This window comes from Garra rufa, chromosome 9 (assembly GCF_049309525.1).
Source record: "Garra rufa chromosome 9, GarRuf1.0, whole genome shotgun sequence".
In the NCBI taxonomy this organism is placed as follows: Eukaryota; Metazoa; Chordata; class Actinopteri; order Cypriniformes; family Cyprinidae; genus Garra; species Garra rufa.
The window spans coordinates 45,262,771-45,280,258 of record NC_133369.1 but is presented as its reverse complement, the minus strand read 5'-3'; the positions used below and the strand labels follow the sequence as shown (position 1 = coordinate 45,280,258).

The window sequence follows — 17,488 nt, the reverse complement described above, 5'->3', positions numbered from 1 at the left end:
ACTATTACAAGTCTTACTGACCCCAAACTTTTGAATGGTACTGTATATAATATTGTTTTAATTTTTACTTATGTCAAACTGTTTTTCTCAGAACAGAGATCAATTTAGTTAATATGTATTATTCACTTGTGTGTATAAAAAAAAAAAAAAAAAATCTTTTTTTTTGCCAACATTGTGTCTGTCAATGTCTTGACTGTGTTTTTGTATTGCATAAGGATCTTAATTACATCTGTCAATCTGGGAAAGCCACCGCTGACAGTTTCCATTCAAGCATGTCTCAGTCATCTATATATTTGACGTTTTCAACGTTCCTCTATGAAGAAAGAATGCCTCACACGAAGCACAGAGTCGAACTGAGATCTGGCCGAATGGGCTGATCTCAGCAAAGCCTCTGTGTGAAGATCTCTGGGGCCGGATTTAATATGCTTAAGTGAGTAATGACAGTGTGTGAGCGCGATGGACACTAGAATACACTCAACCTGAGGTCATCTGAGCGCCGCGCCCAACGCTGAGCCACTGCGGTCACACATCACCAAAATGAAAGACACCGATTTATCGCTACATTCTGTAAACGGCTGGTGGTTCAAGTCTTGCTTGGCATCTGTGTTGAGAAAAGACAGCACAGCAGCTCAGCAGGTTTTGAAACAGAGATGATTTATTTAATTAAATCAAAGATTTTACAAACAGTATGGTACATTCAGCAACTCACCAATAATACACACAAGAGCCAGCCTCAATTAGGTTTAATAAGAAGTCTAAACGGAGGATGGTAGCAGATGGAAGATCACAGCAATCGTGTGACGTTCACATTAGTGTTCAGAAACCAAGTTTCATCCTTTAGACACGATCAAGGACGTTTCCCCAAAAAAATGACAGCCTGTTCGGTAACATGGTCCCATCTACAAGTAGAAAACTAGTTAGCTGTGATGGAGGTGTTATCGACTGGTTTGTTCACTGATGTAGAGGACGAGTTCTCGATCTGTCACCTGTGAATGAAAAAAGCACCAAACGCTGGTTCAGATGTTTATACAGTAGTAGTGGTTGAGTTCTGGTTCTGTGTGCAGTAGTTGTGGATCACATGACTTCAGGTTTGCTTGTTTTTTATGGAAACAACATCTACGAATTTTGTCCCAACTGAGTAATGACCTGTAACTGCCAAATATATTTGGAGTTATACTAAAGTAAAAAATAAACTGAACCTGGAGCATGAACGCAAGCAGCATGAATCTGGCAATGAGTGAGTGTCGCTGTCAACACAATGCTCTCAACAAAGACAGAACGTTGCCTCAACATAGCCAACCTTTTAGCAACGTTGTAACAACGTGGCTAAAAGGTTGTTGTTTCTACACTGTGTCGTTTCAGGTTGTTACTACGTTGTCACAATCTTGCCATTCAACCACGGTTCAGGGGCATCTCTGAAGGTTGTGCTCAGACCATTGGGCCGTTATTCTTCTTTAAGCCAGGATGCGTGAATATTTTGATTTATCTCAGATAAATATGTGACCCTGGACCACAAAACCAGTCTTAAGTCGCTGGGGTATATTTGTAGCAATAGCCAAAAATACATTGCATGGGTCAAAATTATTGATTTTTCTTTTATGCCAAAAATCATTAAGAAATTAAGTAAAGTTCATGTTCCATGAAGATTTTTTGTAAAATTCCTACTGTAAACCTATCAAAATGTAATTTTTGATTTGTAATATGCATTGTTAAGAAACTAATTTGGACAACTTTAAAGGTGATTTTCTCAGTCTTTTTGATTTTTTTGCATCCTCAGATTTCTGATTTCAAATAGATCTCAGTCAAATATTGTCCTATCCTAACAAACCATACATCAATAGAAAGCTTATTTATTGAGCTTTCATATGATGTATAAATCTCAGTTTTGTCAAATTTAACCTTATGACTGGTTTTGTGGTCCAGGGTCACATATGTAAATATCCAAACAAAACCAACTATTTCATGTCCACTGTGAGATTAATTTGTTCTGCTAATGGGTGGACAGAATAGCTGATTATTGACCGTATGCACAGAGTGTTCTTTAGAACTTCTGCATAATGATAAGCAGCTCGTAAACTTCCGCTGAAGCTCATTTTATATGTGATATGTATAGGTGGACACACTTGAGACCCCTCGACTGCCTTGTCAGAAACTGAGAAAAAATGATAATTGCAACATCGTAAATAATGATAGCGGCATGAACATTCAGTTTCATATTATTTAACAACATAACATTTAAATGCAGAGCCTGGTAATCCCAGGAGAGTACCTGAATAGTTGTACATTTAAATGCTGATAATATCATAATACACATTTTTAAAATCTTGTAATATTTTAAAGCCTTTAATATTTTTCAACTCTATAGCTGTGCAACAAAATTCACTTCAAAGGTTTTTTTATTCATAAAGACCACATGGAAAAAAAAATTGTCTTTTTTTTAAAGATGAAAATGACATGAAATTACCCATATAACCAAAAGATGGCAGCAGAGGATAAATCATTGGCTGCAACTGCCCTTTCAACTCACTAGTTCTTTTATCTTGCTTTACGATTATAAAATTACTAGTATAATAAATTGTAGTACTTTTACCACACTAAAAATCTGACTGATTTACATTACAAGCATGAGAATGGAATCACTTTTGTCCATATAAATATCAGCATCTGCACCAAATTGCATATTTCTCTGAATAAAATTAAGCTGTCCTTCTTGAGTTTAAGCTCCATATTTTACTATATCATACAATATGAGCCATAAAAGCTTGTTGTATGAAATATTATACCAAACAAAAAATACATATGCATTTTTTCAATTTAACGATTCAATATAGTTTAAAAAGTTCCATTTAAAAAAGGGTTAAATAATAATGGTACATCTTACAGAAAAAAAAGTACCTATGCTTTAGTAGTTGATCATACGCTTGACGGCCTCAAAGCACTTCCACTTGTCAGGGATGTAGAAGGGCTCAAAGATGTGAGGGAAGGGCGTATCATACCCACAAACCCTGCTGATGGGAGCCTCCAAGTTGAGGAAACACTCCTCCTGCCAAACAAACATATTCAGCTTCATTAACATTTTGTACCATACAAACAAACCTTGACTAAAAGTGTGTCAAAGGGGTAAAAAGAATCACTTATTTTCACATTGCAGAGATCTATTTCACGTTGACATTAGAGAGATCACCAGAAATGAAAATTGTATTCCACCAAAACTCCAATACTTCAAAACGTTTATAAAAAGATTGTGAAATACAAATAATCACACAATGACTTTATATAATGATGAGACTGAATGGTAACACTTTAGTAAGGGACCAATCTAGCTAATTGCGTATTAGCATGCCTTTTGTTAACATATTGGCTGTTTATTAGGAGTTAAAAAGAACATATTCTGCATGAACAAATTCTAAAAAGATTTTTTTATTCATAAAGACCACATGGAAAAAAAATTTGTCTTTTTTTTTTTAAGATGAAAATGACATGAAATTACCCATATAACCGAAAGATGGCAGCAGAGGATCAATCATTGGCTGCAACTGCCATTTCAACTCCCTAGTTCTTTTATCTTGCTTTACGATTATAAAATTACTAGTATAATAATTTATACCACACTAAAAATCTGACTGATTTACATTACAAGCATGAGAATGGAATTACTTTTGTCCATATAAATATCAGCATCTGCAAACAAATTCTACATCCCTAATCTTGTGCGATACTAATAATAAGCAGCAAATTAAGAGGCAGAAGCCATAGTTAAAGGACCTTAAAATAAAGTGTGAGCAACTTAATTTAGGTTTTTATTCACATATAAACCTTGACCAATGCACATAAACATAGAGCTCATCAAATATGGTGAACAGAAGCTCAAACAGGCTCACCAGCATTAAGCAATTGATTACACCACTCAATTTTAATGTGTCCTTATAAACTTTACAACATCTTGAAACTTGACAGTTTTGGTATAACAGACATTCAATGAAAAGACAGAAGCTTTTCGAAAAATTGGAATCCGAGGGTGCAAAAAAAAAAAAAAATATTGAGAAAATCGCCTTTAAATTTGTCTAAATGAGGTTCTAAGCAATGGATATTACTAATCAAAAATTAAGTTTTGATATATTTACGATAGGAAATTTACAAAATATCTTCATGGAACATGATCTTTACATAATATCCTGATGGTTTTTGGCATAAAAGAAAAATCTATAATTTTGACCCATACAATGTATTGGTGGCTATTGCTACAAATACACCCATGCTACTTAAGACTGGTTTTGTGGTCCAGGGTCACAAATGTGTCTACATAAACATCAGACCGAACAGGCAAACTCAACTTCTCACTAGCTGTTTTAACATCCTTGTGTTTTGCAAACTATTCTAGCTCAAACATTCCAGGAAAATGTCCTATGTTTAGCTTTTTACTTTTGGTGATTTTATTTAGGCTTCAATATTTATTAAAGTTGTGTACATCTGTGAAGATTATCACACAAAAAAAGAAAAAAAGAAAAGAATTATAGACATCTGCTGTTCACAGAGTCATTTTATTTATTTATTTTTTTTTTTTTTTTTGCAATAATCCACAAACCAATGGAAAAAATCCTATTGGGTTTTTGTTGAGGGAAGGATTAACCAGACATATTTGAATCTCTTCTACCATCATCACGGCTTGGATAATGATGGATGTTATTGAATAAGCAGCATGAAAGTAGTTTAGCAGTAGTTCACAAATCTAAAGCAAAACATTACACTGTGTTTTACTTTAGGGGGAAAAACAGATTTTTACTTTTGGTGATTTTATTTAGGCTTCAAAGTTAATTAAAGTTGTGTACATTTGTGAAGATTATCACGATGAACAAAACATGCAAGAATCATAGACTTCTGCTGTTCATGGAGTTCTTTTTCTGCAATAATCCAAAAGCCAATGGAGAAAATCCTATTGGGTTTTTGTTGAGGGAAGGATTACCCAGACATAGTCAAAGCCAATGTTGAACTAAAAAACATGACCTGAATACACTGCAAAATGCTTTTCTTATATTTTTTTGTCTTGTTTCCAGCCAAAATATGAAACACTTCTTAAATCAAGAAGGATATTCTAGACAAGAATAAATCATTTTCTTGCTTTCAGAAAAAACAAGTCAAAATTAAGTGAGTTTATTGCTTAGAACAAGCAATAATCTGCCAATGGGGTAAGCAAAAAAAAAATCTTATTTCAAACAAAAAACAAGATTATTTTTTACTTACCCCATTAGCAAAAACTTAATTTTGAGTAGTTTTTTTTTTTTTTTTAAACAAGACAATTATTATTATTATTTTAAAATCCTTTTAAAAAATTTGGCTGGAAACAAGACAAAAAACTCTAAGTAAGAAAAACATTTTTGCAGTGTATGGAGGAACAAGAAAAGTATTACAGTGTCCAAATCAAGAGCAACAAACGGAAAAATCTGAGTTTTTCTCAGTCGTGACCCCGACGAGCAGTTGGTTTCTATTTAAGCTTCTAGTGGAGTTTTTGGACGACTATAAAATAACGTATCAAGCCTCAAATGAAAACTGAACACACCAAATTGCCAAAAGATTAAAAACTAAAAACACTACACTTATTTGCACAGAACCATCAAAACTTTGCATCAGAAAATTTCCCCTCATACAAAGCCAACGCTGAAATCTTCTGTCTGCGAAGACACCTCCAACTCTTAATGGATGCTCTCTGTCCAAATCCGAACACAGAAAGCTCATGAGCTAAGCGTGAAACATGTCGCACTTTGGGCGAACTCCTCCGTCTTCTGGCGTTTTCTGAAGTGGCTGCAAAAGAGCGTCAAGCTTCATTAAAAGGGCTTTATGCCTGCCTGACGTGATGGCCTGTATAAACACAAAAATGTGTTTCAGATTTGCATCAGGAGGCAGTTCCAGCTCTGAGGAGGGATGTCAGGAAAGACTCTGCAGGTTCTGGATGCTCGAGTCCATCCCGCAGCTGCAGTCGGTCCGCCGCTCGGCGGTCACAACGAGCCTGGCGTCCCGCTGCTTGGCTACACATAATCACCATTTTGGGATTTGATGTGGCACGAAGAACCTAGTGCTTCTGCTGCTCAGAAATAGTTTTATCTACATGGGATGAATCTGACTTAAGCATGTGGTTTGTAATGACTGGAAATGGACTCCAGGAAAGGACACATCAGGACATGGGCTGATAGACGGGAGTTAAAATTAGCTGCAATTCGTTTGTTTGCTTCAGTTCACTCCAACATGTTCGTGCAATGAGGGAAAACAATGTTTCTCATTCTCCGTGCTCTCAAACATTTGATGTTTTTGGCATTTAAGGTTGTTCATCTATGTTTTCTCTCATCTCTTCTACCATCATCACGGCTTGGATAATGATGGATAAAAGTAGCGGCATAAAAGTAGTTTAGCAGTAGTTCACAAATCTAAAGCAACTGTGTTATGCTTTAGGGGGAAAACAGATTTGGGGGCCTGAATCACCACAATACATATTTAGCCAATGGTAATTTGGGGTCATTCATGTTTTATTCCCAAAGTGGAGGAGTACACCTGCCAACCTGGATCACGAGAAGAGTAGAAACCTCTAAATAGTCTTACTGGAAAAGCAGGAGAACCATAACGTGCAGTCAAGCCAATACATGTGGACTGAAAACAGGACTGAATTACTTCAGTTTCACCAGATTATGAGAAGGGCATCATTATGCCATTAACTTGTCAGTGTAATGATAACTGATGAGTTCAAATTAAAAATATGAGTTAAATGCTACTTGCTTTCCTAATTTGTTATATAATGTGGTGATTCATATATTTGTACATGTGGCTTAAGTGTCTAAATACTTGTTAGGTCCACCTTACACATGGATATATGGATGTTGATTATATGATCAAAAATACAGTAAAAGCAGTAATATGTTTTACAATTTAAAATAGCTGTTTTCCATGTGAATATACAGTGCCTTGCGGAAGTATTCACACCCCTTTATTTTTTGTTACGTTGCAGCCTTATGTTAAACTGCTTTAAATTACTTTTTTCCCCACATCAATTTACACTCCATACATCATAATGACAAAGCACAAAAACAGATTTGCAAATTTTACAAATCTATTAAAAATAAAACACTGAAATAAGTACATTGCATAAGTATTCATACCCTTAACTCAGTACATAGTTGAAGCACTTTTACAGCCTCAAGTCTTTTTGGGTCTGATGTGACAAGCTTTGCACATCTGCATTTGGCAATTATCTGCCATTCTTTGCCTCACCTTTTCACCTCTCCATCTCTGTCAGCTTGGATGGGGGCTGGCAGACATTTTCTAGAGTCCTATTTGTTCCAATCGTCTTCCGTTATGGAGAATGCTTCTGTCAACCTTCAATGCAGCAGATTTTTTATCTGAACTCTTCCCTAGATCATCGCCTTAACGCAAGTCTGTCACTGAGCTCTACACGCAGTTATCTTGACCTCAGGACTTGGTTTTTGCTCTGAGATGTATTTTCGGCTGTTGGACCTTTTCTGAGAGGTGTGTGTCTTTCTAAATCAGACTCTTTCAAATGAATTTGCCACAGTTTAACTCCACTCCAAGTGTAGGAACATCTAGAAGCAATATGAATGCTCCTGAGCTAAATTTCGAGTGTCCCAGAAAAGGGTATAAATACTTATGCGACAGGATCTTTTCAGTTTTTTTATTTCTAATAAATTTGCAAAGTTGTTACAAACCTGTTTTGTGGTGTATGAGATGTAGATTGATGTGGGAAAATTTTTTTTTTTTTAAGTAGTTTAACATAAGGCTGCAACATAACAAAACATAATGGGGTATGAATACTTTTGCAAGGCACTGTATATTCAATTGTATTTTTCTCTGTGATCAAAGCTGAATTTTCAGCATCATTACTCCAGTCTTCAGTATCACATGACTCTTCAAAAATCATTCTGATATGGTGATTTACTGCTCACTAAACTTTTATGATTATTAGCAATGTTGAATATTTTTTTTCTAAAACCTGTGATTCTTTGATGAATAGAAAGTTCAAAAGAATAGCATTTCAAATGGAAATCTTTAATGGCATTATAAATGTCTTTACTGTCACATTTGAGCAATTTAATGTGTCTTTGATGAACAAAAGAACAAAAAAAAAATTACAGTATTGACCTCAAACTTTTGCACAGTGGTGTACACACACACACACACACACACACACACACACACACACACACACACACACACACACACACACACACACACACACACACACACACACACACACACACACACACACACACACACACACACACACACACACACACACACACACACACACACACACAGGCATCTATATATGTATCTATACACAGTGTCTCACAAACACAATTTTTTGGCTTTCAGAGTGGAAACAGCAACAGCCGCAGATTAGAGAGTATTCAAAGACTAGCGTGACACAGAAATGCCAATATTACTGTGAAAGCCAAAAAAGACAATTGTGAACTGTGTATTTGAGCCCAAAGCCATATGTGACCCTGGACCACAAAACCAGTCATAAGGTTAAATTTGACAAAACTGAGATTTATACATCATATGAAAGCTCAATAAATAAGCTTTTTATTGATGTATGGTTTGTTAGGATAGGACAATATTTGGCTGAGATACATCTATTTGAAATCAGAAAAAAATCAAAAAGACTGAGAAAATCACCTTTAAAGTTGTCCAAATTAGGTTCTTAACAATGCATATTACAAATCAAAAATTACATTTTGATATGTTTACAGTAGGAATTTTACAAAACATCTTCATGGAACATGATCTTTACTTAATTTCTTAATGATTTTTGGCATAAAAGAAAAATCAATAATTTTGACCCATGCAATGTATTTTTGGCTATTGCTACAAATATACCCCAGCGACTTAAGACTGGTTTTGTGGTCCAGGGTCACATATGAGGGCAATGTTTTGAAACATACTCTGAAATAAGATGAAGTATTCAGAGATTCACATTCAAAGAAAGCAGAAAATCTGCTGACATGAGATTCACTGCCAATAAATTTATCATGTTTCCCACATGTTACCACCTGAAACCCAAAATCAATATTAATGAGACCATTTATGACCTCTTATTAGCTTATATAATCATTTAGTTCTGGGACACATACAATAACCACCAGGCTGTTAACTGAAAAGTGAATGCAGGAGTCAGTGTTACAGAAGCTCCTCTGAGTCACTCAGATCCTTTGGTTCCATTTAAAAACCATACATGACACATCAATCTAAAACGCTGATCTCAGAGGCCATTTTTAGACAATCATTCCCTACTTCATGCTATTTTTCGCTTGATAACCCGGTCAGCGTTTGTACATGTCAGAAGACTTCACTGTCCCTGAGAGCACAGCCATCAAATCATCTCAGCAGAGGAAATAATGTCAGGACTGGATATTCCTGATGTTTTTTAGCCAAAAGCTTCTTCAAATCAGAGCTGTGTGACATTCAGAAATGATTTATGCATTTTAAAGCAGTTTCTGAATGTGAACTGAAGCTGCAACAGAAGGGTCAGGTTCTATGCATTGGCTGTTGATTGGCTGTTGAGCTGTGGGCGTGGCTCTCAGAAATAAATACAAGCTTATAGTTGATTGTAAGAAAGGGGCGGGTTTATGCTTACTAAATGATTGAAGGGGTCTTGCATATGTCATAAAAATCCAGATGTGACATTTAGATTAAACATTACAAGGTCAATATACATTTTTAAAACTAAACTTAAGCACAAATGAATCAAAATACATTATATTACAGTATTAAATGGTTAGTTCACCCAATAATAAAAATCAGCCCATTATTTACTCACCCTCCAGGCATCTTAGGTGTATTTCAGGCGAATCCAATCAGAGGTATATTAAAAAATATCCTGGCATTTTTTTCATTTTATTTTTGGGTGAAATAACCCTTTAAAACTTGTATGGCTTACTGTAACATAACTGATGTCTCTTACTGAAATATGTAGTAGAAAACCCATGAAATATCCAGAGGTGGGTAGACTAGCCAAAAACTGTACTCAAGTGAAAGTGCAAGTACTTATATAAATAATTAGTAAATAAGTAAAAGTAGCGATCCTAATAGTAATAGTAAAAAAGTATCCAATGGAAAATCTACTCAAGTACTAGCTACTAATAATTTTGAATAAATACATATATTATTTATCTTCATTTCTTACTTGAGTGCAATTTTATAAATACCTTAACTCATATAACTCATTAAAGGGTGAAGCTGCAATGTCATGAATTAAAAATATTTTTGACTATTGATCTTAATATTGTAAATAATGATCATTAAATGCCAATTAGGAACCGCTTATGAATTCCTTTTTACAGATTGGACAAATCAAGACTTCACATATTTATATTTCAGTAACATGAAAAACAAAATGGTTATTCAAACTGGGAATAAATTAGGCATATTCATCAGAATTCAGTCAATGAGTGAGCACACTGAACCACTCTGGATTGGATATTGCATTCATTGGCTTTACAGAAACGTATGTGATTGGTTATAATGTTTAACGCTGCAGACCACATTCGAAACTACATTTAATACAACATAAAGCAAATCTACTATTAATGAAATGCTGCAATTGAAACTTTTCATTCTTTTGATAACAGATGAAAGAGATGGCCCTTGAAATAAACTATGCATTTCTTAACATGTAACATACTGCATAAAAATTAAGTAATAAGAGGAACATCGTAGCGAAGTAAAACTACTTTTTTTTTGTTAGAAATGTATTTGAGTTAAAGCACCCATCATTAAAGTATAACTACTGCCAAAATGCAACCTGGGCTGTTTTTTTTTTACTGTAAAGGAGACAAACTTATATCTAAAAGCATAATTACGACAAACGAGCCGTTTTTGAGATTGACCGTGATTTCGTTTTGTGGTCAATGGCCGGTGAATGGGAGTACTAGGGGCATAACTTTGAGCGCATCAAAATCGATATTTTTACAACACTAAGAAAGCTCGACACACCATGAAACTTTGCTCGAAGTATCGCCTGGGTCTCTACACATGAACTCCAGCATTGAGAACATTGTTTGTGTACACAGAGTTTACTAAAAAGAAAGGTTTTGAACAACTCACTTTCACTGTTTGGGTTTCTGCTCACAGCCGTCTTGCCAGTCAAGAAGTGTCGATCTCCGAATGCGAAATGAATGGACTTCATAGGACGAAATATTAGGTTTATATGAGGCTCTTTTTACAAATAGAAGGTTAATATTGTTTTTCACTTGCGACAAAACAACGAATTAGCCATGCATTTATATGGAAATATGCTTTAGGAGCTATCCATCCTCGCATTCGGAGATCGACACTTCTTGACTGGCAAGACGGCTGTGAGCGGAAACTCAAACAGTGAAAGTGAGTTGTTCAAAACCTTTCTTTTTAGTAAACTCTGTGTACACAAACAATGTTCTCAATGCTGGAGTTCATGTGTAGAGACCCAGGCGATACTTCGAGCAAAGTTTAATGGTGTGTCGAGCCTTCTTAGTGTTGTAAAAATATCGATGCGCTCAAAGTTATGCCCCTAGTACTCCCATTCACCGGCCATTGACCACAAAACGAAATCACGGTCAATCTCAAATCTCAATCTCAATCTCGTTTGTCGTAATTATGCTTTTAGATATAAGTTTGTCTCGTTTACAGTATAAAAAATAAAAAAAAAAACAGCCCAGGTTGCATTCTGGCAATAGTTATCCTTTAAATCAACTCTTAAAAGTACAAATTTTCCAAATATTTACTCAAGTAAACCTAAGAGTAAATGAACTTCGCTATTACCCATCTACATTATTTATTATTTTATTAATCTACATGCATTTTCCAATTCTTTTCTCCTTTTCTTATCACTAGTAAATCAGACTTAAACTACTTCTCTTGTTGCCCTTTGACTGAAAAATTACAATCAAAAGCTGCACAACGTGGTATCGTATCAGTATTTTTTATTCTGAGTTATTCCATATTGTTTTATTTGATGAAAGGTTTTAATCCACTTCAAATGTTGACTACTGTAGGCCTAGTTTAAAATAACTTCCACAAAGTTAAATTATAAAAAATACTTGAGAATCAGCAAACACGGTGGAACCAAATAAATAAGAAACATTTGACATAACACAGCACAAAATAATTTATTAAACTATGTGGATTTTTTTTTTAATCTTGCATGGAGTTTCTACTACATATCTCAGTAAGAGACCATACAATTATTAAGCCATACAAGTCTTAATACGTGTCTATTATGTGAACTGCAATTCTGGAAACTCTCCTTCCTGTTATTCCAATTTAAAATCCTTTGTGCTGATTCATTATTAAATTAATTCAAAATCATGAACTGAAAAGGAGCTAATTCAACTCTTCTGCAGACACACATGATCAGACACTGAATAAAACATGCTTGCATCATAAATGCACTTTGCAATAGAGGAGAACACTAGCCACAATCCCCTTCACACCTCTCACACACACTTACATTCCAGAGGAATCTGGCTGCTTTATTCATACACACTCAGAAAGAGAAAGAGGGAGCAAGACAGATGATATTGAATATTATTCCAACTATTCCATGCAGTTGTCCAGGAACACAGAGATCAATGTGAAAAAAATCCCTGTTCCAGGTCCTGGTCCAGAAATAACAGTATGCTGTCGCAGTCTCAGCTTCTGTAAGATCCTCTGCTCAATGGTTTCAGCATCACTGCTGTATGACTGTGTTTCTACTGTGATAGAATAACACAACTAGACTTATCATTTCTGCAGAAATTGTGAGTGTTGTTTGCCTCTGAAAAGTCTGTCTGCACAATGATAAGCTTTGCGGGCATCTTGCAGGAGGTTACTATTGAATATTACAAAATATATGATCCCCTGTTGATTTTTTCCGTTTGCCCACTGACGAAGAAATGCTCAGTCTATCATTTTAATGGTAGGTTTATTTGAACATTGAGAGACAGAGAAACAAATAAATCCAGAAAAATGCATTTAAAAAAAGTTATAAATTGATTTGCATTTTAATGAGTGAAATAAGTATTTGACCCCTTCGCAAAACATGACTTAGCACTTGGTGGCAAATGTAGTTGGCCACCAGGTTTGCACAGATCTCAGGAGGGATTTTGTCCCACTCCTCTTTGCAGATCCTCTCCAAGTCATCAAAGTTCCGAGGCTGACTTTTGGCAACTCGAACCTTCAGCTCCCTCCACAGATTTTCTATGGGATTAAGGTTTGGAGACTGGCTAGGCCACTCCAGAACCTTAATGTGCTGTTTCTTGAGCCACTCCTTTGTTGCCTTGGCCGTGTGTTTTGGGTCACTGTCATGCTGGAATACCCATCCACAACCCATTTTCAATGCCCTGGCTGGCTTTAATGCTCTGGCCCTGACGGTATATGTCCCTGTCCATCATCCCTTTAATGCGGTGCAGTTGTCCTGTCCCCTTAGCAGAAAAACACCCCCAAAGCATAATGTTTCTACCTCCATGTTTGACGGTGGGGATGGTGTTCTTGGGGTCATAGGCAGAATTCCTCCTCCTCCAAACACGGAGAGTTGAGTTGATGCCAAAGAGCTCGATTTTGGTCTCATCTGACCACAACACTTTCACCCAGTTCTCCTCTGAATCATTCAGTTGTTCACTGTCAAAATTCAGACGGGCCTGTACATGTGCTTTCTTGAGCAGGGGGTGTGTTACCAACTGTTTTCTTGGCGACTATGGTCCCAGCTGCCTTGAGATCACTGACAAGATCCTCCTATGTAGTCCAGAGCTGATTCCTCAGCATTCTTATGATCACTGAAACTCCTGAGATCCTCACTGAGATCTTGCATGGAGCCCCAGACCGAGGGAGATTGACAGTTATTTTGTGTTTCTTCCATTTGCGAAAAATCTGACCAACTGTTGTCACCTTCTTACCAATCTGCTTGGCGATGGTCTTGTAGCCCATTCCAGCCTTGTGTAGGTCTACAATCTTGTCCCTGACATCCTTGGACAGCTCTTTGGTCTTGGCCATGGTGGAGAGTTTGGAATCTGATTGATTGATTGTGTGGACAGGTGTCTTTCATACAGGTAACAAACTGAGATTAGGAGGATTCCCTTTATGAGAGTGCTCCTAATCTCAGCTCGTTACCTGTATAAAAGACACCTGGGAGCCAGAAATCTTGCTGATTGATAGGGGATCAAATACTTATTTCACTCAACTTTTTGAAATGCGTTTTTTCTAGATTTTTTTGTTGTTATTCTGTCTCTCACTGTTCAAATAAACCTACCATTAAAATTATAGACTGATAATTTCTTTGTCAGTGTGCAAACGTACAAAATAAGCAGGGAATCAAATCATTATTTTCCTCACTGTACCCTTCCTAGTGTGTTTGGGGTGATTATTAACACCTTACCTATGCGTTTGCTTAAGTGTAGCTATGTGAAAATTGTATTTTTGCATCAGTGTATTGGCTGCATTTTAGTACACTCAGAAATTAAGTAAAATACAGTGAAATTGTATTGCAAAAAAGTGTAAAATTAAACTTTACTGAGGCAGCACCATGTGTATCTTTTGCAAAGAATCCCTTAAGGCATTAATATGTGCTTTATAAGTACTAATAAACAGCCAATATGCTAGTAATATGCATGCTAATAAGCAACCGGTCCCTAAAAACATTACCACTAATTTAATTTATTTAATATTTTATTTTTAATCAGTTACATAAACAAACAACACTACAATTAAATAGCTACAATAGATTTTGCTATGGTACTGAAATTGATACTAAGAACTTGTATTGGTACAGACTACTGTAATGTCTTCAGAAATGGCATGTGTGCTGCACTGGGCTCCAGGGGTTTAGGTGGAGGGCAGATACGTAAGCCGCTGTTAACACAGACGTCAGTAGCTTGACCACAGCTCTGGTTAACCTCGCTACAGCTAACAACCTTTTTTAGCATCTTTTCTTTTCAGTGCCATTATCTGTGCACATCCGGCTGACTCATCAGCGCCAAGTGTGTCCACCACGCTCACAGGTGCTTTAACAAACTTTGACGTCAATGGAAACGTGACTGATGCTTGTGTTTAAAGCCCTGCATCTATGCATGGACAAATCTCTTGATAAAGTTTCCACAAGCTCATTGCGGCCCCAGAAACTCATGAATGTGAACAGCACTGTTCAAAAGCTTGAGGTCAGCATGTACTTGAACGCAGCATGGATGCATTCAATTGATCAAAACTGACGGGACATCTGTAATGTTACAAAAGATTTCTACTAAACTAAATGCTGCGTGTTTGAATTGAATTTTGAATCAAAGAATAAACTGTTTTCAATACTGATAATAATCGGAAATGTGTCTTGAAACACTGGCATGAGTTGGTAATATTCCTTTCAACTGAAGCTTTTAAGCTGATATCTGAACACCTAATCACACTTGTTGGCTTGAAAACAGAACTTTGGAATAGGATTCTTATAGACTCAAGAATGGTTTGTAAATGTAACCATTTTATATGAAAGATCAATGACAATCAAAAATAAAACCAAGTCAAATAATTTAATATCTGCTGTTCAGGGATGGGGTGGACAGTGTGTACACTCACAATGTCAACAAAACGTTGCGCTTTTGTAAAAAAGAAAATAAACAGGGTGCGCTTTCAGCCATCTCGGTTGGCGCATGACATACACTAGCTTTTCCAGTATCACCGTGGGGAGGGTGTAGTTTAAGATGTAGTTTTCATGCTTTTCTTCATTTTTAAATAGCTTGTAAATGCCTGTGCGCATTTTACTTTTTCTTTAGAATTAGCTGCAGTTCTGTGTCATTTGATTGAATGGACATCAAAAAAACAGTAAGACAAGCTCACTTATATTAAACAGAGAATGATTAATTTATTAACAAAACAAATAAAATTGCACCATGGTATATAGTAGTCAAAATTTGAAGTGGATCCAAAAGAAGTTCATCAAATTGTCCTAAGAAAAAAAAACGGGCATTAGCTATGTTTCCATCCAAAAATACGAATTTAACTTATGCGCAAAACTGGAACATCGCATGAAACATTTGCGCATAAAGCACCGTTTCCATCCAACGAGACAAAGAGAACAAAATCGTCACTTCCTGATAAACTTTCAGTAAATATAAAAAATTAAAAAAACTAGGAGAAGTCATGATGAAAATAATAATTTTCAGATTTCCCCACCGGTTAATTGACATGTGACAACACGGGCAGTACCGGTATCACCGAAGGAAAGGTTGAGGGATAGTTTTCTCTCGTTTCCACGCTTTTATTCGCTTTTAAAAGCTTGTAAATGTCCGTAAGCATTTTACTTTCACTTTCGATTTAGCGGCAGTTCGGCGTCAATTGATTGAATGGACAACAACAAAACAGTACGACAAACTCACTTAGTCTATTTTAAACATAGAATTATTAATTTATGAACAAAAACAAATAAATAACTGTTAAATAACTTCCACAAAGTTTAATTATGAGAAACAGACCTACTGAAAATTGGCATCACGGTGGAAACAAATAAATAAGAAACGAATGTTCTTCCAATGAGCTTCCAAAATCACCTTAGATAAACGAAAACAGTCAACAGGCCTTTTTACAATACAAAATACTTTTAAAACTAAATCTTTCGGCAACGTCTTGCCTTTCTCACCTTACTCCTAATGTGATAAATGAAATCGGACTCATACCGCGGATGTGACTGTTGTTAGGCACACTGCATTGAACAGCCGCGTTCAGTTTTTAATTGTACTGTTTGTTCTCTAACTGAACTAAATGATTTTTATTTCTATAAAACAATCAAAATGACCGCAGGGCCGGTGCCGTGGTGGGCAAGTGACGAAACCACTGAAGGAAACATTTCAGAATGACCAAAACAACATTTCTGATGCTGTGCAACAAGATGGGTCCGCTGGTTAGTCAAGTTATCCCGTTCCAGCGTGCAAAGTCACATGACTTTTTTAACGCGCATGGAGGAATTTATTCGGTAAAGTGTTTCCATCGTAGTTTATGCGCATTTTTTCTTATCGGATAAAAAATTTATCCTACTTAGTTGTGCGCATAAGTTTTTTATGCGCATTTTCAGAATTTATGCACATTTTAGCGTTTCCATTTTTACGCGATATTCCAAAATGCGCATAAAAATAGGTGGATGGAAACACAGCTGTTGTTTTGGTGTTAGGACAACTTTGATGAAAGGTTTTGATCCACTGTAAATGTTGACTACTGTAGGTCTATTGTAAAATAACAAATAACTTCCACAAAGTTTAATTAAAAACACTGAAAATCAGCAAACATGGTGGAACCAAATAAATAAGAAACAAATCTTCTTCCAAAATCACCTTTTAGATAAACAGCAACAGCCAACAGGCTTTTCAAAATCAAAAATATTTTTAAAACAGGCAATGTTGTATTTTGTTTCGACACTAAGGGTGTGTTCACACTTGTAGTTCGGTTCGTTTGGTTCATTTGATCCGGACCAAAAAAGAAAATTCGACTTAAA

The 17,488-nt window shown here is 35.9% G+C and overlaps 1 protein-coding gene across 1 annotated transcript in view; it reads right to left on the bottom strand.

Annotated features, from left to right (window-relative positions):
* Positions 1 to 632: 632 nt before the first annotated feature.
* The window catches only part of bckdhb (branched chain keto acid dehydrogenase E1 subunit beta), a 104,891-nt gene continuing 88,035 nt past the window's right edge, over positions 633 to 17,488 (bottom strand). Inside the window, exons 10-11 of the mRNA XM_073847186.1 lie at positions 2,896 to 3,043; positions 633 to 986 (exon numbers count right to left, since the gene is read on the bottom strand). Coding sequence (XP_073703287.1) covers positions 2,903 to 3,043 — 141 coding nt within the window. The 3' untranslated portion in view covers positions 633 to 986; positions 2,896 to 2,902. The remainder of the gene's footprint in view (positions 987 to 2,895; positions 3,044 to 17,488) is intronic.